Raw genomic sequence first — 26,465 nt, 5'->3', positions numbered from 1 at the left:
GGACAAAAGGTAGAGATCCCATCCACCTGTAAGTCAGTAATTCTCAACCACAGAGAATTTTGTCCCCCCAGGGACATTTGGTAATGTCTGGAGGCATTTTTGGTCATCACAACAGGGGGATGCTACTGGAATCCACTGAGCCGTAGGCAGGGATGCAACTCAACATTCTACATTGCCCAAGACAGCTCCTAAAACAAAGAATTTCATGTCAAGCGCCAGCGTTGAAAAACCCTGTCATAAATCATAGGGCTGTTTTTTTAAAAGGCCAACTGGACTTGCTAAGATTAAATGAGAACTGGGTGACATTAGAGATAAGAAGCAGCAACAGAGACACTCAAGAAAGCCAGGAGCAGAAGCTAGAGGGCACTGCAGTGAAGGAACGAGAACTGGATTTTTTGGGTAGTCTGACACTTGGGAAAAGGAAAGGGAGCTCATACTGAGGACAAATGTGGCAGACACTGTTGGTTTGTACCAGAATTAATTCTTCCCATCCTTCAAAGTGACATGATTAGAGCTGGGCATATCACTGCCCAAGGCCACACTGCATATCCTGGCTACCTGGCAGCTAAGTATGACCACGTGACTAAGTTCTCACCAGTGAAGGGTGAGCTGATGTCATGTATGCAACTTCCACCCTGAAAGGAAATTGCTGCCCTTCTTCCTAGTGAGCTGAAACATGGACTAACCCATAACAAAGCCTCAGCCAGCAAACCCTACTAAAGATGTACAAAGTGGCTGGGTGTGGTGGCTCACATCTGTAATCACAGCACTTTAGGAGGCCAAGGTGGGTGGATCACCTGTGGTTGGGTGTTTGAGACCAGCCTGGCCAACATGGTGAAACCCTGTCTCTACTAAAAATACAAAAATTAGCCAGACATGGTGACACGTACCGGTAGTCCCAGCTACCTTGGAGGCTGAGATGGGAGAATGGCTCGAACCTGGGAAGCAGAGGTTGCAGTGAGCTGAGATCATGTGACTGCACTCCAGCCTGGGCCACAGAGCAAGACCCTGTCTCAAAAAATAAAAAATAATAAATAACAAAAGTTGCAGATAGTAAATACTTTTGGCTTTGGGGTCCATTTGGTTTTTGTTGCAACTACTCAACTCTACCTGTTAAAGCAACTGTAGACAGTATGTTAACACATGAGTGTGGCTGGGTGCCAATAAAACTTTATTTGCAAAAACAATCTGGGAGCCATCATTTGTATATCTCTTCCCTAGGAAATGACAGAAGAACAAGATGAAAGGATCATGGTCCCTGATAAACTTAATAAAGTGAGATACACCACCAACTCAAATCATGGTTATTAACATGAGACAAAAATGAACATCTCTATTTTTTTTTTTTTGAGATGGAGTTTTGTTGTTCTTGCCCAGGCTGGAGTGCAATGGCACGATCTCAGCTCACTGCAACCTCCGCCTCCCAGGTTCAAGAGATTCTCCTGCCTTAGCCTCCCAAGTAGATGGGATTGCAGGCATGTGCCACTGTGCCCGGCTAATTTTTGTATTTTTAGTAGAGACGGGGTTTCACCATGTTGGCCAGGCTAGTCTCGAACTCCTGACCTCAGGTGATCCACCTGCCTCGGCCTCCCGAAGTGCTGGGATTACAGGTGTGAGCCACCACGTCTGGTCCTCTATTTCTTAAATGCTGTAGCTTTGGGAGTCTTTGTTATAGCTACTTAATCAAACAGACGATAATTTTCAGACTGAGTTAGGCACCTTACATATTTTTTCATTTTAATCTTTATAAAAACATTGTTAAAAGAAAAACCTTAGACAAATTAATTTAACAAGAGTTTAATTGAGCAAAAAACAATTAATGAACCAGGCAGCTCCAAACCAGAGTAGGCTCAGAGAGGCTCCAAAGCAGCCATGTGATGGAAGAAGATTTATGTATAGAAAAAGGAAAGTGAAGGACAGAAAATGTAAGTGAGGTACAGAACCAACCAGATTGGTTACAACTTGACAGTTGCCTTATTTGGACACAGTTTGAACAGCTGGCCGTGTTTGATTGACTAAAACATGAATAGGTTACAGAATGTTTACACATCCAGTTAGGTTACAGTTCACTATGTACAGAGAAACCTTGAGGCCAGACTTAAAATATGTAAAGAGGCAGCTTTAGGCTAAATGTAATTTAACAAGATATTGAGATCAGTATTACCCTATTTTATAAATGGAGAATCTGAGGCTCAGGGACATTTACTGCCCTGTCCACAGTGGTAGGAAATAGCAGAGCTGGGATTTGTGGTTTGAATTCTGACCTATCTTACTTCAAGATTATGTATCTGTAAAAAAAAAAGTCATATACAAAGACATGCATAGCACAACTATTTATGGTTTTAGGGGAAAAAGATTGATTCTGGGCTTGTTTTGCAACACTGTGCTATGTACCAGTAAACAATGGTATGCAAATCACATGCAGAAAACAGCACTCAGAGTTCTCCCGGTTATCAGCCCAAGTTATCTCCTAGTTATCTGGTTTGTCCTTTCAAAATCCAGCCCAATGGCTACTTCTTCCACGAAGGCTTTCCAGAGCCCTCTGTCCTCAACTCAACTCTTACAGGCCTGATAGTTTGTAAACTTTGATGGATATTTTGGTTTCAGAATGTATGATTATCTTTCCAGGGATGGGCAGCCCCCCACCCAACTCCAGATGGACTGCAGACTCCTCAAGAGCAGAGCCTGCCTCCTCACCTCATCAACCCCGTAGTACCAAGTACTATGCCTTACACATAAAATGCTATTGCAGCTTATAGGTGGGCCACTGGTCTATGACTCTAACAAGCCCTTGTGTATTAGTTCATTTTTAGGCTGCTGACAAAGACATACCAGAGACTGAGTAATTTATAAAGGAAAAGAGGTTTAATGGACTCCCAGTTCCACATGGCTAAGGAGGCCTCACAGTCATGGCAGAAGACGAATGGCACATCTCAACAAGCGAAAGGGGTTTCTCCTTATAAAGCCATCAGATCTCATGAGACTTATTCACTACCATGAGAACAGTATGGGGGAAGCCACCTCCATGATTCAATGATCTCCCACCGGGTCCCTGTCACAGCACATGGGAATTATGGGAGCTACAGTTCAAGATGAGATTTGGGTGGGGACACAGCCAAACCATATCAGCTGGCAAGGAAAGGAGGCCAATGCAGGACTGAGCTGTTTCGTATCTCCGTGTTCTCACCGATACTGAGCATTTACTTCATGGGAAGATTGCTCATGTGACATGCCCAAAGAGTTAATGTACTCTTTACATATAGGAATGAGGTTAGGTCAAATTGCTCCATCCTCATGTGCTTCAGAAAAGCAAAACCTGGGGGAATTCAAGCATCTCCTTTGCTCTGTTGCTGACAGAGGTCTGCCTTGTTTTCCCTTGTGACATGTTTGCATTTCACTCTCAGAGTGTGCCTACCTCAGTTTTTCATGTATAGCTGGATTTTCTATTGTTCTCATTTAATTCCTTCTCAGATTCTCCAACTGCACGTTGCCCAACAGTCATACAATACCATGCAAAGGCCACCAGGAAACATTCTCCTAGACTCAAGTGACCAGGTTCTGCTAACTTTACAATTCCTCTCCCCAAGCACCTTCCAGCAACCAGAAAAAAACCTCCAGGTCAGCTTCCTTCTCCAATCCCAAAATCTGTTTTGTGACCCTGCTGTGCACACAGAACCCCTAGAAGCTTCCTTCCTAAGTCACTATTAGCTTTCTCATCAGCCATATTTCTAAACCAGAATAACTCATCAGTGAGAAAATAATGCAAAAACTTGAGAAACATTACCAGAATCATAACTTCTACTCTCCCTTTTGAGACTGAGGATCCTCCAGGGCAGGGTCTGAGTCTCGTTCATCTATTCACAAATTTTTTAAATATGTATTTGTGGGTACATAATAGGTGTGTATATTAATGAGTTACATGAGATATTTTGATGCAGGCATTCAATGTGTAATAATCACATCAGGGTCAATGGAGTATCCATCACCTCAAGCATTTATCATTTCTTTGTATTACAAACATTCTAATTACACTCTTCTGGTTTTTTTTTTTATTTTTTGAGACAGTCTCACTCTGTCACCCATGATGGAGTACAGTGGCACAATCTTGGCTCACTGCAACCTCCACCTTCTGGGTTCAAGCGATTCTCCTGCCTCAGCCTCCTGAGTAGTTGGGATTGCAGGTGCCCGCCACCATGCCTGACTAATTTTTTTTTTTTTTTTGTATTTTTAGTAAAGACAGGGGTTTCATCATGTTGGCTAGGCTGGTCTCAAACTCTTGACCTCAGGTGATCCACCCACCTCGGCCTCCCAAAGTTCTGGGATTACAGGCATGAGCCACCATGTCCAGTTATTTTAAAATGTACAATTAAATTATTTTAGTTATTTTTAAATGTATAATTAAACAATTATTGACTATAATCAACCTATGGTGCTATCAAATAGTAGATCTTCTTCATTCTATTTTTTGTATCCATTAACCACCCCCACTTCCACTCCCAGTTCCCCACCACACTTCCCAGCCTCTGGTAGCCATTCTTCTACTCTCCATCTCCATGAGTTCAATTGTTTTAATTTTTAGCTCCCACAAATAAGTCAGAATATATGAAGCTGGTCTTTCTCTGCCTGGCTTATTTCACTTAACATAATGTCCTTCAGTTCCATCTGTGTTTTTGCAAATGACAAGATTTCCTTCCTTTTATGGCTAAATAATATTCCATTGTGTGTATGTACCACATTTTCTTTACCCATTTGACTGTTGATGGACACTGAGGTTATTTCCAAATCTTGGCTATTGTGAATAGTCCTGCAGTAAACATGGGAGTGCAGATATCTCTTTGCTATACTGAATTCCTTTCTTTGGGGTATAGATCTAGCCCTATTCAGCTTTATACCCCTAATGTCCAGCCTTTCTACATTTAGTAGTTGATCAAGAAATGTTTGTTGATCAAAATGATTTGTAGCATCCCTTGCATCAAAGGAAGACAGCTGTGCCAAGTGGGAGTGAATTCTCACTGTGAAGCCCACAGGGGGCTGGTCTTCCAAAATCAGGCACTGTCACCCCCTCCACCCCCACCCGCTGGAAACACCTGCCTGTTACCCTTTATCAGAGTAAGAACAAATACTCTGTTGGTTATGATTCAAGATGCAAAGAGGCCATCACATGCCTTCTAATTAATTAAGGTGGATTAAATCACAGACATTAAAGATTTTGAGTGTTCTGTTATGTTAGCTTTATATTTAAAGACTCAGTGATGACCTATTCCTCTGTGTGCCATGAATCATGTGGTGAATAAGTGATTTAAGGTAACTGCTACATTATACCTGGGAGGGCCTGTCAATATGGCTTGCTATCAACTGCCACGTTATATCAAGGCTAATGGAATGAAATGTAATAGGAAATCCTGGTTTGGAGGAAAATAAAAGAGTGGTTGTTCATTGATTAAATTTACCTGAAAGTCTGACATATCCATCGACCAAATGTTGTATTTCTGAATGAGTCATGTGCTTTTAAGACCCTGCCAGTAAAATGTTGGTTGCATTTTTGACTGATCCCCAAAGCATTTGTTCACTAGGAGAATGCCTGTGATCCTAGGGACCAGGAGCTTCAGAAGCTCCAAACATGCCCAGTCAGTACTGTGGGCCTTGATTTATCCTATCTGCTGCTGAAGACCCCAACCCAGTGGACCTAGAACAGAGACCAGAAAGGCCTTGAGAATAAATTGGCCCAAAGCTCACCTTCCACAGATGAGGAAACCTTTCTGCTACACTGATTAGTTTCCTATTGCTGCTGTAACAAATTACCCCCAACGTAGTGACTTTAAGCAACACAGACATACTCTCTTCTGATTCGGGAGGTCAGAGGTCTAAAATGGAGGCCTGGCATGGTGGCTCATGCATGTAATCCCAGTACTTTGGGAGGCCACAGCAGGAAGATCACTTGAGGCCAGGAGTTTGAGACCAGCCTGGGCAAAATGGTGAGACCCCATCTCTACAAAATTAAAAAAAAAAATTAGCCCGATGTGGTGGCATACACTGATGTCCCAGCTACTCGAGAGGCTGAGGCGGGCGGGGTGGCAGAATCATCGGAGGCCAGGAGTTTGAGGCTGCAGTAAGCTATGATCACACCAGTGCACTCTAGCCTGGTCAACAGAGTGAGACCCCATCTCAAAAAAAAAGTCTAAAATGGGTCTGCAAGGCTGGGTTCCTTTTGGAGTTTCCAGGGGAGTATTTCTCTCCTTTCCTTTTCCAGCTCCTAGTGACCACCTGCATCTATCAGCTCTTGCCCGCCTTTCTTCATCTTTAAAGCCAATAGGGCAGAGTCTTCTTTCCCATATGACCTCCTGTCTCTCTCGTAAGAGACCTTGTGACTACATGGGGCCTACCCAGGCAATCCAGAATCGTCTCCCCAACTCAAGATCCTTAAATGAATCCCATCTACAGAGTGTCTCTGCCACATAAGGTAACATATTCACAGGTTCCGGGGAGTAGAGTGTTGACATCTTTGGAGGACTGTTATTCAGCCAGCCATGCTGTCAAAAGAGGAAATTTTGTAAACAAGCCACTGAAAATATTTCTCTACAGCCTCGATTGACAGAAGCTCAGGTACCTTGTCAATCTCTGGCAGATGCAGTGGTGAGAGCATAGACTATGAGTGCAGGAATCAGATGGGCTAAGTCTGAGCCTGAGGCTGCCATTCACAAGCTCTGCAGGCTTGGACCAAGCCATTTATGAATGGTTGATGCCCCAAAAGCCTCGAAACCTTGAAGGAAGTGGTAGGAAATGAGGCAAGTAGACAGAGGGTGAGAGACTTGAAGCGCACTGATGAGCTGCACGCAGAAACATGAGTTTCACAAAAGCAGAGATCTCCTTTGCTTTGTCTACCCCTGCGCCCTCAGTGCCTAGAATAGCGCTACCATAAAAAATGTTTGATGAACGAGTGTTCAATGTCATGAACAGGTTCATATTAAAACTGACCCTGGTGAACACTTTTACATGACTGGCGGGAATGTAAACTAGTATAACCACTATGGAAAACAGTATGGAGATTCCTTGAAGAACTAAAAGTAGAACTACCATTCAATCCAGCAATCCTACTGGGTATCTACCCAAAAAAAAAGAAGTCATTATATGAAAAAGATAAATGCACATGCACGTTTATTGCAGCACAATTCACAATTGAAAGATATGGAACCAATCTAAGTGCCCATCAACCAAATGGATAAAGAAAATGTAGTATATATACACCATGGACTACTACTCAGCCATTAAAAGGAATGAAATAATATCTTTTGCAGCAACTTGGATGGAGCTGGAAGCCATTATTCTAAGTGAAGTAACTCAGGAATGGAAAACCAAATATTGTATGTTCTCACTTATAAATGGGAGCTAAGCTATGAAGATGCAATGGCATAAGAATGATATAATGGACTTTGGGGAATCAGGTGGGAAGATGGGAGGGGATTGAAAGATAAAAGGCTACACACTGGGTATAGTGTACACTATTTGGGTGATGGGTACACCAAAATCTCAGAAATCACCCCCAAAGAATTTATTCACATAACCAAAAACCACCTGTACCCCAAAAACTATTGAAATAAAAATAAAAAGTAAAATAAAATTGACCCTGGCATAGAGTTGGGTCCAATAAATATTTGTAGTAAATAATACAATACATGAACTCTAGTGGAGATGTGGTCTAGTGGCTTTTATTATTTCCTTCTCAAAAAGGGTTGCAAACTCCAATGCATATGGTGCCGGGAGGCTGAGAGAGAGAATGTGTAGCTGCTCTAAAATGCACAGAGACCAGTCAGCCCCTGATTATTCTTGCCACTGAGAATTTGGGCTCAGTGCAGCCAGATTTTCTGATATTTTTATTTAAAGAGACACCCCAAATCCAGGTTTTCATAGCAGATCATTGGTGTTTAAACATTGTCTCAAATTGTTTTAAACATCGTTTGTTAGGGCCAGCTGAAATGTCTGCCAGCCAAATTCAGACCAAGGCCCTCACTTTGCTACGCCTCTTCTTCCACCTTCCTTAATTTCCAGGGCAGTGAGGGTTTGATAATGAGACAGCCTTGAATGGCTTGTTGATCAGAATTTAAAAAGGGAAGAAGAGAAGGGCCTCCCACACACATAAAAAAGTGCAGCCTAATAAGATTCCCATGTGGGCCCCCTCCTAAAAAAGAAATCGAGATCAGAGAGATAATTCGCTGCCAATCAGACCACAGCTACCAGAAATGCGGCCTTCTCTTTGTGAGGCTTGAGGTGTTGCTGATAAATTAAGCAGGGCCCAAGGACAGTCCCAGATTCTAGAACCCCACTCAAGTCCTCGGATTGCAATTACAAGGTAAGAAACACCACTTAGACCCCGTTGCAGAGTACTATCTTCATAACTGAGGTGCACATACTTGTCCATGGATGTCTTTTATTTAAGCATGGATTATTTACTTCCTCGGATTTTTTTATGACAAAGCATCACTGATCCCCCTGTCTGGGCAGCAGCATTTCTTATCCAGCATCACTGGGCAGGCTCTCAGATGTGCAGGCTCAGGCTCAACATGTAGCAGCTGCTCTAGCAGGTTAAAGCTGAAGGGGATGGAAGTTGAGACTGGATGAGCTCCCTGAGAGCTCACGCCTCAGGATGGAAAGGTGAAAAGTTCCAGGTGGAGTCTTATCTGTTCTGGCAATTATGCAGTGATCGTGGAAGAGTCAGTGACCCTTTCTGGGTCTCAGTTTCCAAATCTGTAGACTAAGGGAGCTGCCAGGTATGGTTGTTACCAGAAGGGTGTACTGATCCAGACCCCAAGAGAGGGTTCTTGGATCTTGCACAAGAAAGAATTTGGGGCAAGTCCATAAAGTGAAAGTAAGTTTATTTAGAAAGTAAAGGAATAGCTCTCTCTCCTCCTGCCATCCAAGATGCCGAAAGGAAAGAAGGCCAAGGGGAAGAAGGTGGTTCCGGCCCCTGCTGGCATGAAGAAACAGGAGGCCAAGAAAGTGGTGAATCCCCTGTTTGAGAAAAGGCCTGAGAATTTTGGCATTGGACAGGACATCCAGCCTAAAAGAGAACTCACCCAGTTTGTGAAATGGCCCCGCTATATCAGGTTGCAGCGGCAGAGAGCCATCCTCTATAAACGGCTGAAAGTGCCTCCTGTGATTAACCAGTTTACCCAGGCCCTGGACTGCCAAACAGCTACTCAGCTGCTTAAGCTGGCCCACAAGTACAGACCAGATCCAAAGCAAGAGAAGAAGCAGAGGCTGTTGGCCTGGGCCGAGAAGAAAACTGCTGGCAAAGGGGACATCCCCACTAAGAGACCACATGTCCTTCGAGCAGGAATTGACACCGTCACCACCTTGGTGGAGAACAAGAAAGCTCAGCTAGTGGTGATAGCACACAACGTGGATCCCATCGGGCTGGTTATCTTCTTGCCTGCCCTGTGTCGTAAAATGGGGGTCCCTTACTGCATTATCAAGGGGAAGGCAAGACTGGGCCGTCTAGTGCACAGGAAGACCTGCACCACTGTCGCCCTCACACAGGTGCACTTGGAAGATAAAGGCGCTTTAGCTAAGCTGGTGGAAGCTATCAGGACCAATTACAACGACAGATATGATGAGATCCGCCGTCACTGGGGCGGCAATGTCCTGGGTCCCAAGTCTGTGGCTCGCATCGCCAAGCTTGAAAAGGCAAAAGCTAAATAACTTGCCACTAAACTGGGTTAAATGTACACTGTTGAGTTTTACACACATGAAAATAATTAAAATAATACAAATTTTAAAAAGAGAAACAGAAAGTAAAGGGATGAAGAAGTTACTTCATAGGGCAGAGCAGTGGTGTGGGCCACTCAGCTGCTTGTACTGATAGTTATTTCTTGATTGTATGCTAAACAAGAGGTGGATTATTCATAAGTTTTCTGGGAAAGAGGTGGGCAATTCCTGGAACTGAGGGTTCCTCTCCCTTTTAGATCGTATAGGGTAACTTCCTGATGTTGCCATGGCATCTGTAAACTGCCATGGTGCTGGTGGGAGTGTCTCTTAGCATGCTAATGCATTATAACTAGCATATAATGTGCAGTGAGGACGACCAGAGGTCATTCTCATTGCCATCTTAGTTTTGATGGGTTCTGGTCACTTCTTTACCACAACCTACTTTAACAGCAAGGTCTTTATAACCTGTATCTTGTGTTGACCTCCTACCTCATCCTGTGACTTAGAATGCCCTAACCTCCTAGGAATGCAGCCCAGTAGGTCTCAGCCTTATTTCACCCAGCCCTATTCAAGATGGAGTCACTCTGGTTTGAATGCCTCTGACATGGTGACTCAAGCCTATAGTCCCAGCTACTTGGGAGGCTGAGGTAGGAGGATCACTTGAGCTCAAGGGTTTGAGGCTGCAGTGAGCCATAATATACCACTGCACTTCAGCCTGGGTGACAGAACGAGAATCCCACTAAAAAGAAAAGAAGAAAGAAAAAAGAAGGAAGAATTTTAAAAAAAGGAAGGAGAAGAAGGAAGAAGAGAGCTGGTTGTGAAATGGCTTGCAGGTCCTCCCTGATGTGGCAGTCTGATTCTGTGACTCCATCTCCCTTTGTGATACCATCCACTTCCTCTGGTGTCACATAGGACTTCAGTGATGCCCATCAGCATCTGCCAGGCATGGAAGCAACAGGGCATGCAAAGATCCAAGAGAGGGGATAATAGAGCCTGCTTCCTCCACATTTCCCTTGACCAGATCAAGCTGATCGATAGCAACTTGGGTACCAAATCTCCTAGCCGGTGTGCCCACTTATTCATACCATGACCTTGCAGGAAGCCAAAAAATTTCACCCCAAAATATATTTCTTTGACATATTTCAAGATGGCTATTCAGAAGGGCTGGAAATAGAAGAGTAGCTAAGAAGCTGTCTTTTGCAGAGAAATTTGCGTCTGTAGAGAAAGCCCGCATCCCTGCAGCCAGGCTTTCTGAGGTCCTCACTGGTCCAGATCTAGGAAAGATGAACTGAGAGTCTGACATCTCTCAAGATCTGAAAGGAACATTTCCCACCTTTTCTCTCTGAGGGCTGCTACCCATGAGGTTTCACCTACATGACAAGACCACCTTTGCTAGCCAGGCGTCCTCTTCTCTCCCTTCCATAACCTGTTTTGCCACTGTAAACTGATTTACCACCATAACCTGTTCTGGGCTGGGTTCTGGGCCCCCATTCTTTGTGTAACCTCAAGATGGTATAAAAGCATCAACCATCTGGCCATTTCTTTGAGATCTTATATTATGTCAGACTCCCATGCATATCAGTAAACTTATATACTTTTTCTCCTACTAATTTGCATTTTGTCAGTTGATTTTTAGAGAACCTTCAGAGGGTGGAAGGGAAGTATTCCTACAACCTCATATCCACCTCTGTCCATTTGAAGAAAATTGTTCTGAACAATTCTGGGAAGAATGCTGAGAAAGAGATTATTTTTGACCACAGACCAACTCAAATATCTTTCTTCTTAATCCTCTGAATAAATGATTCATGGAATGCATGCATTTTAAGGAATTGAATGCTTTTCAGTTGTTTTCCTGGAACTTTCCATTTCTGAACAGTAATAAATATACCCAGACATATAGCTGAGTGACTATCAGAATGTCCCATGTGTCTGTTACATTTGCTCCAGAAAAATTCATTAATAAACATATTCCATAAACATGCCAGATAAAACAAAGGTAATGAGATTCACTTTTAACAAGTCAATATTGAGAATAACAAATGATGACTTTTTTAGGGGATTTTCCTGTAAGTTTCCTGAAAGTCCCATATATCTTTTCCTTCACCTACTTCTATCCATGACTATTTTCTCCTGATTAAAAATTTACCATCCCACAATTAAAAATCCAGTCAATTACACAATTACAAGAAAATGATAAGAATGTGGAAAATGGCAAAGAAACATGGGAGTGAGTCTTCTGATTGCTCAAATTCTCTTAATGCCCCAAATGAACCAAGGCTGCTACCCAATGTACTTTCTCAGGGGGATTGGAGTGTAGGTGGGATTGGCAGCCAGGGTCAAGTGTGATTTGAATATTATCATTATTATATTATTATTATTGAGACAGTCTCACTCTGTCACCCAGGCTGGAGTGCAGTGACATGATCATAGCTCACTGTAGCCTTGAACTCTTGGGCTCAAAAGATGCTCCTGTCTCAGCCTCCCCAGTAACTAGGACTACAGGCACATACCACAATGCCAGCTATCTTTTTATTTTTAATTTTTGTAGAGACAGTGTCTCACTATGTTGCCCAGGCTGATCTCAAACTCCTGACCTCAAGCAATCCTCCCACCTCAGCCTCCCAAAGTACTAAGATTATAGATGTCAGCCCCTGCACATGGCCCAATTTGAAGAATATTAAAAGTGTATTGTGCTGAAATGGCTTTCCCCACTGTCACTGGGTTCTGTGACTTCCATTCTGATGGTGTCCTGCACATAGTAAGGACTCGAATGAATGAGTTAAGTCTTGATTGGCCAAGGTACAGGGTCACATTTGTTTTGTACTATAAGGTTTGCAAAAGTCCAAGGTAGAGAAGAGTATCCCACTAGGCTTTCTCAGCTTAACGAAAATACTCCCTAAGCTTAAAATGGTATTATGGAAAGAAGAGGAGATTTGGAATCTTATAGACCTGGTTGAAGCCTAGCCCCACACTTGCAAACCAGTTTCATGATCTTGAACAAGATCTTAATATCCCTGAGTCTCAGTTTTACATTCATCTTCAAGTAGCTGTAATAAGGTCTAATTCACAGAATGGTTAGGGGTAGAATAAAATAACCTATCTAAATTACCTAGAGCAGCAATGAAGATAGCAGATAATCAATAAATATTTAGGTTTTTCTCCCAACCCATCTCTACCCACCAATCCTTCGGCTTTAATTACTTTTAATTCAGCTTTTCCATGTAACCAAAGCAGGAAAAAATGTCTAACAAACTATTCAAAATATTTTTTCTCATTATTAAGTACATTACATAGTGATTTATCAATCAAAGTTGTATTATTATTTGTTTTTGGAACTTAATGGTTAGAATCTGAAAAAAAGAAGAACCATTCTGAGCCCACAAAAAGTTTTTCTCTATAAAGAGTTTGAAGGTCTGCATTCACTATTTTTGCAGACTGAACTTTGTTTTAAGGAAATCCTTTGATTGTATGGATTTGAAAGAAAACACTGCAAGATTGTCCCTGCTGCTTTGGAGTGACCATTGACCTGAATGCAATATTTCACATTGAGGAGAAATTTGGTTGAACAATTAGAACATTGCTAGACTTAATTGAGCTAAAGCCATTTAAGAATGTCTTGCCAAAAAAAGAATGTCTTGCCTTTTGATGGTGGTGGGGGTGATAGTCTCTGGGGAGAGTAATGGAGTGTTCTTAGCTCTGTGTGACTCTAGAGGGCCTTCTGCACACTGATGCTTGTGCTCTGGAAACTGTTGGTGGAAAATCTGGATTGGAGAGATGGCAGGAGATAGAAAGGACCTGTGTTTCTTTCCAGAAGATTCTTCACACCAGGGCAGAGATGGTGGAAAATACTGGCTTGAGCTTGGCACGGACCAACACAGACTAGTGTATCAATTCTCCTAAGTGATGTTATCAATGAATAAACGACTCAGAACATACTGATATCAGACCATTATGTTCCAAAGATATTATCCTGCTGGAGACACAGAGCAAGGTCATTACCCTGTGTGTAGGAGTGGGTTCCTCCGGAGGGAAGTAGATACTTCCATTGTTAATTCTTGAAGGAAATGGTAGATTATGGAACAGGAACCCAGGGCAATTGGGTGTGGGACTTATGCTGAGCTTCCGGCAAAACGTTTCTTCTCTTTCTGCGGCTCATGACATCCTGGCATCAACTGTCCTGTGAGCCATCCATGGAAGAAGGTCTCTTCTGAAGCCACAGTGGAGGTAGCTTAGGTAGATGCAGTGAAGAATCGCTGTGCCCAGGGAAGCCGTCAGTAGTAACAGAGCTGACGGGACAATGGCTCAGAGAGGAGGCAGTGCTACAAACACAAGGACCTAGTGGAGAGCACACCACAGACATGTCGCACTAGGGGGCTGCCTTGGGAGAGGCAAATGTTCTTCCTGGTAAGGGGAGGTTCAAGCCAATGTCAGATAATAAAGGAAATCTAATCACATCGTATATTCATAGGCTTCTTAGGTTTTAATATTTTGTTTACAGATGAATCATTTCCCTAAGCCTGCTCGTCTCAATTGACCTGGTTAAAATTGTTTCCAAACCCAGCAATTCTAAAGAGCAGAACTTGATCAGAATGGAAACTTTCTGGACTTGCTCACTAAACCTAAGACCCTCATCTCAGCCCACCCAGTGAGCATACCTGGAGTTTTTGTTATTTCTTTCAAAAGACTCCCCCAGCCAACCCATCCTACCTTTTAACAGAAAGAAAGGAAAAAAAATGTGTGTTGATTCAGCCCCGCCATACTGGTATTTATGCACCAGAGACAAATTATGTCTTCATTATAAATTCAGTTCTGAATTATGCTTCACTAGCAAAACGCTCTGTATTATATTCATAGAAGAAGACTGTGTGATCTCCCAACCTCAGCTCAGATGGAAAGAACACTTCTGTGCGGCTGCTCACCCTAACCTGATCACATTTCCAGACACCACCCCAGCAAATTAAGCGGATGCTAAAATCACTTAGAAGCGTGTCTAATGCACAGGATAAACATGAGCTACTGGAAAGAGGTATAGGATCAGTAATACAAAAGAAAAAAGGAAAGAAAGCATAGCCCATTTGGAACAGAGGGAAGAAATCACACACCACTCGACAAGGGAAATTGCTGCATTTCACCAAGGCAGGTGCACCAGGCATGTTTGTATATTAAATCATTACCAGGAATTAAAGAGCCCATGTAAGAAGGCAATGTTACAAATCGATTCACACGCTATTTATAATTCTTTAACAATGTTTGATGTTCTGCAGTCAGAAAAATAGATCATGGGAATGGTTTGCTGAAAAAAATTAAACACACGGTATTTATTTCTCTCTGCTGAATGAAGCGCTGTAACCACCATTTATATTTTTTCCAATGCCATAAAAATGTCTTTATTGTTATGCACAACACTATATAAAACATGGTGCAAAGAGGATTCTTGCTTACTCAGGCTTGAGAGTAGAGGAAACAGCCAAAGGAATGGAAATCAGGGCTCCTAGAAACCACATTCTCAGGCCCCATCCAAGAGTCTGAGAGGGAAGACCAAGGTAGTCAGCCTAACAGCCTTCAACCTCACCCTGAAACTGGGAGCAGTTTCCCTTGAAACTGGGAAAGAGAAAAATGTTTCAGTTGTCCTTAGAGTTCGTTTCCGGAGAGCCAGGCCTGAGTCTTGCAAATGGAAGTGAGAAGGAAAGTGACAGAAATAAAAATATCTCACCACAAAATCAGTTCCCTGGCATCATGAGTATTTTACACTAAAAATCCATAGAGACCGTCAAGTGCTGGAAGAGACTTTCGCCTTATCTACATAAAGATGGGATTGGCTGGGTGCGCTGGCTCATGCCTGTAATTACACACTTTGGGAAGACAAGGCAAGAAGATCACTTGAACCCAGAGGTTCAAGACCAGCCTGGGCAACATGACAGGGAAAAGAAAGAGAGAGATAGGACTGACCCACCAACGAGAACAATTGTTCTTGTTCTCCTCCTTGTTAATGCATTATCCATTACAGGAAAGAAGACCATTTTTCAAGACAATGACTGTCTCAAATGATCATTTAAATTCCAAAAAGAACATTTGCAAGTTAATATCTGTTTCTCCCCACTTCCAATAGCCAAAGCAATCTTAGGCAAAAAGAACAAAGCCAGAGGCATAAGGCTATAGTAACCAAAACAGCATGGTACTGATATGAAAGTAGACACCTAGACCAATGAAACACAATAAAGAACCCAGAATTAGAGCCAAATACCTGGAAGCCACCAATCTTCAACAAAGCAGATGAAAACATACACTGGGGAAAGGACACCCTATTCAATAAATGGTGCTGGGAAAATTGGATAACCACAGGTAGAACAATGAAACTGGATCTCTATCGCTTACCATATATAAAAATTAACTTGAGATGAATTAAAGACTTTAAGACCTGAAACCACAAAAATCCTAGAAGATAAAATAGGGAAAACTCTTCTGGACATTGTCCTAAGCTAAAAATGTATGACCAAGATCCTGAAAGCAAATGCAACAAAAAGAAAAGTAAATTAGTGGGACCTAATTAAATTAAGCTTCTGCACAGCAAAAGAAATAATCAGCAGAGTAAATAGACAACCTACAGAATGGGAGAAAATATTTACAAACTATACACGCAACAAAGGACTAATATTCAGAATCTACAAGCAACTCAAACAAATCAGCAAGATAAAAAAAATCCTATTAAAAAGTTGTCAAGTGACGAACAGACATTTCTCAAAAGACGACACACAAATGGCCAAAAAACATGAAAAGATGTTCAACATCACTAATCATCAGGGAAATGCAAATTAAAGCCACAATGAGATACTACCTTAACCCAGCCAGAATGGCCATTATCAAAAAGTCAAAAAACAATAGATGTTGGTGCAGATGCAGGGGAAAGGGAACACTTAAAAGACACTGTTGGGGGTGCTACAACTGTGTCCGAAATTGGTGAGTTCTTGGTCTCACTGACTTCAAGAATGAAGCTGCGGACTCTCGCGGTGAGTGTTACAGCTCTTAAGGTGGCGCGTCTGGAGTCTGTCTCTTCTGATGTTCAGATGTGTTCAGAGTTTCTTTCTTCTGGTGGGTTCGTGGTCTCGCTGGCTCAGGAGTGAAGCCGGGGACCTTCGCAGTGAGCGTTACAGCTCTTAAGGTAGCGCATCTGGAGTTGTTCTTTCCTCCCTGTGGGCTCGTGGTCTCGCTGGGCTCAGGAGTGAAGCTGCAGACCTTCGCGGTGAGTGTTACAGCTCTTAAGGTGGTGCGTCTGGAGTTGCTCGTTTCTCCTGGTGGGCTCGTGGTCTCGCTGGCTTCAGGAGTGAAGCTGCAGACCTTCGTGGTGAGTGTTACAGCTCATAAAAGCAGCGTGGACCCAAAGAGTGAGCAGTAGCAAGATTTATTGCAGAGAGTGAAACAACAAAGCTCCGACAGTGTGGAAGGGGACCCGAGAGAGTTACCAAAGCTGGCTCCGGCAGCCTGCTTTTATTTTCTTATCTGGCCCCACCCACATCCTGCTGATTGGTAGAGCCCAGTGGCCTGTTTTGTGCGGGGGCTGATTGGTGCGTTTACAATCCCTGAGCTAGATACAAAGGTTCTCCACGTCCCCATCGGATTAGTTAGACACAGAGTTTCCACACACAGGTTCTCCAAGGCCCCACCAGAGCAGCTAGGTACAGAGTGTCGATTGGTGCACTAACAAACCTTGAGCTAAACACAGGGTGCTGATTGGTGTGTTTACAAATCTTGAGCTAGATACAGAGTGCCGACTGGTGTATTTACAATCCTTGAGCTAGACATAAAGGTTCTCCAGGTCCTCACCAGAGCAGCTAGGTACAGAGTGTCGATTGGTGCACTAACAAACCTTGAGCTAAACACAGGGTGCTGATTGGTGTGTTTACAAATCTTGAGCTAGATACAGAGTGCCGACTGGTGTATTTACAATCCTTGAGCTAGACATAAAGGTTCTCCAGGTCCTCACCAGAGCAGCTAGATACAGAGTGTCGATTGGTGCACTCACAAACCTTGAGCTAAACACAGGGTGCTGATTGGTGTATTTACAATCCCTGAGCTAGATATAAAGACTCTCCACGTCCCCACCAGACTCAGGAGCCCAGCTGGCTTCACCTAGCGGATCCCGCACCGGGGCTGCAGGTGGAGCTGCCTGCCAGTCCTGCGCCCTGTGCTCGCATTCCTCAGCCCTTGGGTGGTCGATGGGACTGGGCGCCCTGGAGCAGGGGGTGGTGCTCGTCGGGGAGGCTCGGGCCGCACAGGAGCCCACGGAGGGGGTGGGAGGCTCAGGCATGGCGGGCTGCAGGTCCCGAGCCCTGCCCCGTGGGAAGGCAGCCAAGGCCCGGCGAGAAATCGAGCACAGCGCCGGTGGGCCGGCACTGCTGGGGGACCCAGTACACCCTCCGCAGCCACTGGCCTGGGTGCTAAGTCCCCCATTGCCCGGGGCCAGCAGGGCTGGCTGGCTGCTCCGAGTGCGGGGCCCACCAAGCCCACGCCCACCCAGAACTCCAGCTGGCCCGCAAGTGCCGCACACAGCTCCGGTTCCCGCTCGTGTCTCTCCTGCCACACCTCCCTGCAAGCTGAGGGAGTGGGCTCCGGCCTTGGCCAGCCCAGAAAGGGGCTCCCACAGTGCAGTGGGGGACTGAAGGGCTCCTCAAATGCCACCAAAGTGGGAGCCCAGGCCGGGGAGGTGCCGAGAGCAAGCGAGGGCTCTGAGGACTGCCAGCACACTGTCACCTCTCACAACCTTTATGGAAAACAGTTTGGAGATTTCTCAAAGAACTCAAAATAGATCTACCATTCGATCCAGCAATACACTACTGGGTATCTACCCAAAAGAAAATTAGTCATGATACAAAAAAGACACCTGAATGCATGTTCATCACAGCACAATTCACAATTGCAAAGATATGGAGTCAACCTAAGTGCCCATCAACTGATAAGTGGATAAAGAGTATGTGAGAGAGACAGAGAGAGAGAGAGAGAGATTTATATATATATATATATATACACACACACACATATATCACATACACAGATTGTGATATACATATATCACAATCTCTCCATATATATATATACACACACACATACACACACACACACGCACACAGACACACACCATGGAACAGTACTCAGCCATAAAAAAAAATAAATAATGCTTTTTGCAGCAACTTAAATGGAACCAGAGGCCACTATCCTAAGTGAAGTAACTCAGGAATGGAAAACCAAATACTGCATATTCTCACTTTAAGAGGGAGCTAAACTATGGGTACACAAATGACACAGGAGGCGGGGCAGAGAAGTGCTGGGAGAAGAAGGGTAGGGTCCCTGATGAGGGCTCCACCCCTAGGCCTGTGCGCACAGACCTAGGTGAGGACAGGCATTTCTGTTTTCATGCCAAAATGTTGCATTTCCCAAGACCACCCTGGCCCGCCACACCTCCATCCTGTGCCTATAAAAACCCCGAGTCCCTGTTGGGAAGAATACACAAGCAGCCGGACACCGAGAGGAACACAGTGGCAGAACAGCACACCGACAGGTACCAGCAGACTCCAGCAGGCCATGGACTGGCAGAACGACACACAGGAATGGCTCACAAAAGGATGGAGGTGTCATTCCTGTGTGTCTGCAAACCCCTCCCCACCACTCAGAAAACTGGAAGCTGAACTACTGGCTCTGGCTCTCATCACCTTTGGAGGACCCCACAGAAATCCCTGTTCTTTAGCAAAGGGTTCACCTGAGACAGATGTCTCTATAATGTCACAGACAAAACATCTTCATTTTCTTCCCACAGCTTTGGGGGACTTGCTAGAGCTCTATATACCATGAGGCTAGAGCTAAGTTTTCTCACCACTTATGGAGAGAGTGAAAGAATCTCTGCAGTGGTAAATCATCCCCACCTTGAGGAAAGGCATGGATACGGAAGGAAACCAAAATACTTCACTCCAAAGCCTACTTCTTTGACATATTTCAAGATGGCAATTCAGAAGGGCTGGAAATAGAAGAGTAGCTAAGAAGCTGTCTTTTGCGGGGAGCTTTGCCTCTATAGAGAAAATCTGATTCATGCAGCCATGCATTCTCTGAGGCCCACCCTTGTCTGGATCTAGGAAAGATGAACTGAGAGTCTGACATCTCTAAAGATCTAAAAGAAACATATACCATTTCTTCTCTCTGAGGGCTGCTACCCCTTGAGGTTTCATCTACACAACAAGGCCACCTTTGCTAGCCATCCACCCTCTTCTCTCCCTTCCATAACTTGTCTTGCCACCGTCATATGATTTACGACCATAACCTGTTTGTGGCCATGCTCTGAGCCCACATTCTTTGCGTAACCTCATAGCTAATGCATGCGGGGCTTAGTACCCAGGTGATGGGTTGATAGGTGCCACAAACCACCATGGCACACGTTTACATATGGAACAAACCTGCATTCCTGCACATGTATCCCAGAACTTAAAATTAAATTAAATTTAAAAAAAGAGGGAGAAAAGCTTCTGAGCCTCACTGAGGGGGTGGGGTCATCTGTGTTGTCCCCCATGCATATTATTAATAATAAATTTGCACGCCTTCTTTCTTATTAACCTGCCTTTTGTCAGTTGGTTTTTCAGTAAAACTTCCAGAAGGCAAAGAGAAAATTTTCCCTTGGCCTCTATAACACCAGCTAACCAGAAGTAGGCTTTGGGGAAAGCGTGTGCTTTGAGTCACCCAGAACCATCAGTGACACTTTCATTACCCTTACCCAGGCCTCTGCAGCATGTGACACTGGGTACCTACCACAGCCATGCGATTTCCTCAGTGCTGGGTGAACCTAAGGGAAGAAGACTTAACCTCTGCCCTCCAGGAGCACACAGATCTTTATTATTTTTTTAATTTATTTTAATTTATTTATTTATTTTGAGACGGAGTCTTGTGGTCACCCAGGCCGCAGTGCAGTGGCACAATCTTGGGTCACTGCACCTCTGCCTCCCGGGTTCAAGCTATTCTCCTTCCTCAGCCTCCGAAGTAGCTAGGACTACAAGGTGTGCACCACCATGCCTGGCTAAATTTTGTATTTTAGTGGAGACAGGGTTTTGCCTTTTTCTTTTCCTTTCCTTTTTTTTTTTTTTTTTTGAGACGGAGTCCTGCTCTGTTGCCCAGGCTGGAGTGCAGTGGCACGATCTCGGCTCACTGTAGCCACTGCTTCCCAGGTTCAAGCAATTCTCCTGCCTCAGCCTCCCGAGTAGCTGGGACTACAGACGCACGCCACCACACCCAGCTATTTTTTTTTTTTAATATTTTTAGTAGAGACGGGGTTTCACCATGTTGGCCAAGCTGATCTTGATCTCCTGACCTCGTGATCCGTCCGCCTCAGCCTCCCAAAGTGCTGGGATTACAGGCCTGAGCCACCGCGCCTGGCCGGGTTTTGCCATTTTGCCCAGCTAGTCTCAAACTCCTGACCTCAAGTGATCCACCCACCTTGGCCTCTCAAAGTGTTGGGATTACAGGCGTAAGCCACTGTGCCTGGCCCAGGAGCTCACAGATTGCAAAATAAGTGGAAAGCATTGTGAAATTAAGTAATCTGAATTTAAAGCTGTTGGATGTTAGGTTTTTTTTTTCTTTTTTTTTTTTTTTTTTTTTGAGACAGGGTCTCGCTCTATCACCCCGACTGGAGTGCAGTGGCGCCATCTCAGCTCACTGCAACATCTGCCTCCTGGGTTCAAGCGATTCTCCCACCTCAGCCCCCTGAGTAGCTGGGATTACAGGCATGCATCATCACGCCTGGCCAATTTTTTGTATTTTTAGTAGAGACGTAGTTTTGCCATGTTGGTCATTTCGCTATGTTGGTCTCGAACTTCTGGCCTCAAGTGATCTGCCTGCCTCAGCCTCTCAAAGTGCTGGGATTACAGGCATGAGCCACCATGCCTGGCCAAGCTGTTGGTACGTTAGAGTATTCTGAGCCTTGAATGAAATGTTGCTATTCACCCTGAGTCACACAGCACATAGTGAACTTCTGCCTTTTTTTTTCTTTCTGTAAATAATTAAGACTTATTGGTAAGAATAACAAGTGGCTCCAGAGATAAGACCCACTCAGATCTTTACCTCTAGTCAGGTAGTAATAAAATAATTTTCCTTGGAATGTAGCAATCTGTAACCAATCAAATCGCTGTAACCTATGCACTAGTCTTAGGTAGAAAATGCTGTAATCCTGCTAATACTTCCCTGTGTCTGCCTGTATAAGTGAAACTTGAACTGCTTCACTTTGGAATATGGGCCCCATTCATTTAGAATCTGTGTTTTCCAGGTGGCTATCCTTAAGCTTTATGCTCAAATAAATTCTATATTTAATCATATTTTAAAATCTTATTATTTAAGGTTGACAGCATAATGCGAGTATTATCAGTGGCTAATATGGGGAAAAACTGATAATATGGGAAATTATCAGTGTCTAATAAAGGAAGAATCCCAAACCAGGATGAGGGCGTAGCGAGTCAGGACTTCTCAAGGACAAGGTAGTACTCTAATGCCTATCACAGTGCCCTGCATAGAACAGGAACCTACGAGGCTGGGCGTGGGGGCTCACACCTGTAATCCCAACTACTCGGGAGGCTGAGGCAGGAGAATCGCTTGAACCCGGGAGGTGGAGGTTGCAGTGAGCCAAGACAGGGCCACTGCACTCCAGCCTGGGTGACAGAGCGAGACTCTGTCTCAAAAAAAAAAAAAAAAAGAATAGGCACCTACTGTTTGCACCAAACTGCACTGAATATGCACTAAACTGACTGGGAATCTTCCCTCTGCCCAATGAATATCTCCTTTTTGCCAGCACTACCCATCTCCCCTCCATACCCTGTCTTCCAGCAATGCCCCTAACAATACAAAAGGTCTGTTTTGCAGAAGGTATTAATATTACTGGAATGTGGGTTTAGATTATCTAGGTTTAAATTCTGTCTCAACCACTACCTTGCCTTGTGAACTCGGACAGGCAATTTATCTTTTCTCATCAGCAAAACAAGGGGACTGTTCTAGGATCTCTGAGTTTCTTCCAACTTTGAAACTCTACGCTTCTAAGTTTCAATGTAAAAAATAATCATTTCCAGGACTGCTAAGAAGATTTTTAAAAAGCAATGAATACACATATGCCTTATTAATCATTATCCAAATGCTATGGATGCGTAGTCCACAACCTAACAGAAAGGATAGGAAGGGTGATCAGTTCTCCTTTGAGTATTCTGCCGGGTGTTCTACACTTAAGAACCTCTAGTCAATTTTATTTGAGTTCAGTCGCATATTTCTTAAGGTCCAGGTATGTCTGCATATATTATAATTTTCATAGACACACACAGTTAGGAACTTTGCATTAGGTACTTGGCAGGATTTTCCTCCAAATACTCTTTTATGCCATAAATTAATTCTCCAGGTCGTCCTCTATAACTGCCTTGAAGATGAGTCTACCTTTGGAGGTTTCAGTGGCTAAACTGAAAGGGCTCCAATGTGTTCTGACTTCCAAGCCTTAACAAACACTGCACAAACAGGTCTGCATGTATGCCCATTTTTCATCTGTCTTTATCTGAATTATGACATAATTCATAAAGATATTTAGAAATAGCTGGGTGTTTAACTTTATGTAGACAATCATTGTTAGCTGAATTTTTCACAGTACTTTTGCAAATGTCTACCAACCTCTTTCAGACTAAGCCCCACAGAGACAGTATGCACCATTTCCAGGCCAAGCCTTTTAAGAAGTAGTCCTCGAACAGTTGACTTTTTTTCCCTAATGTCTAATTCTGAGATATGATTAGTGTTGCTATTACAAATAGTATCTTATTTCCTACTACAAGCTTGTTGGTTATTGCTGGAATAGTACAATACTACACACACAGCTTCTATTCAGAACCTGGCTGAATTCTCTTCTAGTTAAAGTTTACTCATTGATTAATTGAGCAGAAAGTGAATAGCTAAGAGCTCAAATAGTTGAGCTAGACTTCCTGGGTTCTAATCCCAGTTCCAACATTTTAGTTTTGGAAAATATTTGTCGATACGCCTTCAAATATTTCAAACCCTCCATTTGTTTTTTCACTATTTTGGGGTCTCTTTTTATATGGGTGTTGATGCTTTTGTTTCTGCCTCCCTGTAGTTTAGTCTCTCAATCTTTCTTTGCATGCCTTCCTAATGTTTTCTTTAAAAAAAAAAAAATAGGCCAGGTGCGGTGGCTCACGCCTGTAATCCTAGCACTTTGGGAAGCCGATGAGGGTGGATCACGAGGTCAGGAGATCGAGACCATCCTGGCTAACACGGTGAAACCCTGTCTCTACTAAAAACACAAAAAATTAGCCGGGCGTGGTGGCGGGCGCCTGTAGTCCCAGCTACTCAGGAGGCTGAGGCAGGAGAATGGCGTGAACCCGGGAGGCAGAGCTTGCAGTGAGCCGAGATTGTGCCACTGCACTCCAGCCTGGGCGACAGAACAAGACTCCATCTTAAAAAAAAAAAAAAAAATATATATATATATATATATAGAGAGAGAGAGAGAGAGAGAGAGAAGGGATCTCACTATGCCCAGGCTGGTCTCGAATTCCTGGGACCAAGCGATCCACCCACCTCGTCTTCCCAAAATGCTGGTATTACAGAAATGCACCACTATGCCCAGCCACTTTTGTAATTTCCTGACCCAGTCTTTCATCTTATGTATTCTTCAGCTTTATCAATTTCATTATGCAATCATCCATTAAATAATAAAACTTTCATTTCAATAATTATATTTTTAAAGTTGATATTTCAAATTGCTTCTTTATACCTGTTTGTTTCTGTGGCATCTTTAAAAATAGTCTCTTTTATTTCTCTGGTGATATTAATTGTATTTATTTTGCCTTCTCAATCTGTTTTACTTTTGCTTTTACTTCCTCTAGGAGAGTTCTGCCAGTTTGCTGCCTGTCATTATATTTACACTCCTCAGATGCCTGGGAATTTCCCTTATGTGTTTGCTGGGCTTTGTTTGTTTGTTTGTTTGTTTTGAGGCAGGATCTTGCTCTGTTGCCTGGGCTGGAGTGCAGTGGCACAATCACACTCAATGCAGCCTCAATCTCCTGGGCTCAGGCGATACTCCTGCCTCAGCCTCCTGACTAGCTGGGACTACAGACGCACAACATCATAGCCGGATAATTTTCTAATTTTTTTCTTTTCCAGGCTGGTCTCCCTTGGCCTACAAAAGTGCTAGGATGATAGGCATGAGCCATCGCACCCAGCCGTCTTTGCTTTTTATTCTTGTAGGACAACAGTTGCTTTTGCTAGTAATGTCTATCTGAAGAGGTGGATGAAAACCTAGGATCTAGTTTCTGTCCCATAGGTATTAATAGGCCTAGGCTAGAGAGGCCTTAGAATTGTAATCTGGGCTCAAACATTCCCTGTTCTTCCAGCTATCCCTCTCCCCAGGGAACCTCAGAATTAACCAGGGACTGCTGTGAGCTGCACTGATTTGTAGTGTGCCATATTCTGTCCCTGTGATAATGGCTTTGCCCTTGGGGGAAGTGTGAAGTTTCCAGGCCTGCTAATTCCCTCTCTCATCTATTGACTTCCCATACCAGCTGGGCTCCTGAGCTGCCCTGGGGCAGCCTAACCTTGCAGCTTCAGGCTGGCTTTCTTGCCACCTGGCAGCAATCAGATTAACAATGGCCCCTTTAGAGAAGGGAAGAGAATATAATTCTGCCACTATTCTCAGCCCCTCTCCCTCTTATACCACCTGGCCCTTTCCCACTCCAGGCAACCTTCACACAACTGCTGCTCTTCCCAAACTAGCCCTCCCCCACACCCCACCATTTGACTCTCCACGTTTCAGGCAGGTTTGGTCACTTTCTGACTGCCACTGTCTGATAATCACAGCTGTTTAATTCACTTAGTTTTCTTTCTTTGACATGGTATCTCCGGGATTTGAGGAAGGAGTCAGCAATCTGTGGCAATTCTCCATCTTACCCTTGAAGTAGAGAGTGCAGAGAGCTTACTAGTCCAAAGCAAAATTTGTGCTGAGAGACCTTGGATACAATTAAGTCTCTAACTTCATTAACTAGAACCATACAGGAAAAAAAAAAAAAACAGTCCTGAATTTTTGCCACACCTCCTGGTGGGCTTCCTTGCCTCCAGTGGCAAGCTCCGATCACCTCCCTTTTCATGTCAGATTGCCACCAGCTCAGTCATTCTGACATGTCACCTTCAGCTGGGCATCTGCTCCCTCAAAAATTGCTGGTGAAAAAAAAAATTGCTGGCGGCATTTTATCATGAACCCCAGGTTTTTCAGCCTGTCATTTCAGTCCCTCCACTAATGGGTTCACCCTAATATTCCAGATTTTTATTTTAGGCAGGAACCTTCTCTCCAGTCCCTCAAAACAAACTCACATAATTTCCCCTCTATTGTGGATTTCCTTCTCAGGACTATCCTTTATTTCTGCCTCTTAGCCGCATGCCACCCAACCTAGTTCAATGCTGTCCATAAATGGTCACCCTAGTCTCCTCAGTTGAAATCCCTGTTTCCCTCACTTGAGTTCCTAAAGCAAAGATTCAAACACCATTGATTTGGGTCAGCTCACTGACTGCTCTCAAATATTTTCAAATATCCTCTATTAGCTTATAGATTCCTTGAGAGTAGGAGTTTTTTCTTATCATATATATGATAGCCTTGAACATGATTTACAAAGGAATCAATAGTTACTTGTTGTTTATTGATTGATTGAAGCCTGCAACTAATTCCAAGAGTCACATTGTTTGAAAGAGCCTAGGCCAGAGAG

At 43.7% G+C, this 26,465-nt stretch overlaps 1 protein-coding gene and 1 long non-coding RNA gene across 2 annotated transcripts in view; one reads left to right on the top strand and one right to left on the bottom strand.

Moving 5' to 3' along the window:
* LOC130540524 (uncharacterized) overlaps window positions 1–26,465 on the bottom strand; it is a 98,136-nt gene that overhangs the window by 14,664 nt on the left and 57,007 nt on the right. The gene's annotated exons all lie outside the window — the stretch shown is intronic.
* On the top strand, window positions 7,382–9,696 carry LOC100992402 (large ribosomal subunit protein eL8-like). Its single transcript, XM_034930265.2, has one exon. It carries the CDS (start codon window positions 8,917–8,919, stop codon window positions 9,694–9,696), a length of 780 nt encoding a protein of 259 aa, XP_034786156.1. The 5' UTR covers window positions 7,382–8,916.

The sequence above is a fragment of the Pan paniscus genome, chromosome 8 (assembly GCF_029289425.2).
Source record: "Pan paniscus chromosome 8, NHGRI_mPanPan1-v2.0_pri, whole genome shotgun sequence".
NCBI classification, from domain to species: Eukaryota; Metazoa; Chordata; class Mammalia; order Primates; family Hominidae; genus Pan; species Pan paniscus.
Note: the sequence above shows the minus strand (reverse complement) of the source record. Positions and strands in the feature narration are given on the sequence as shown.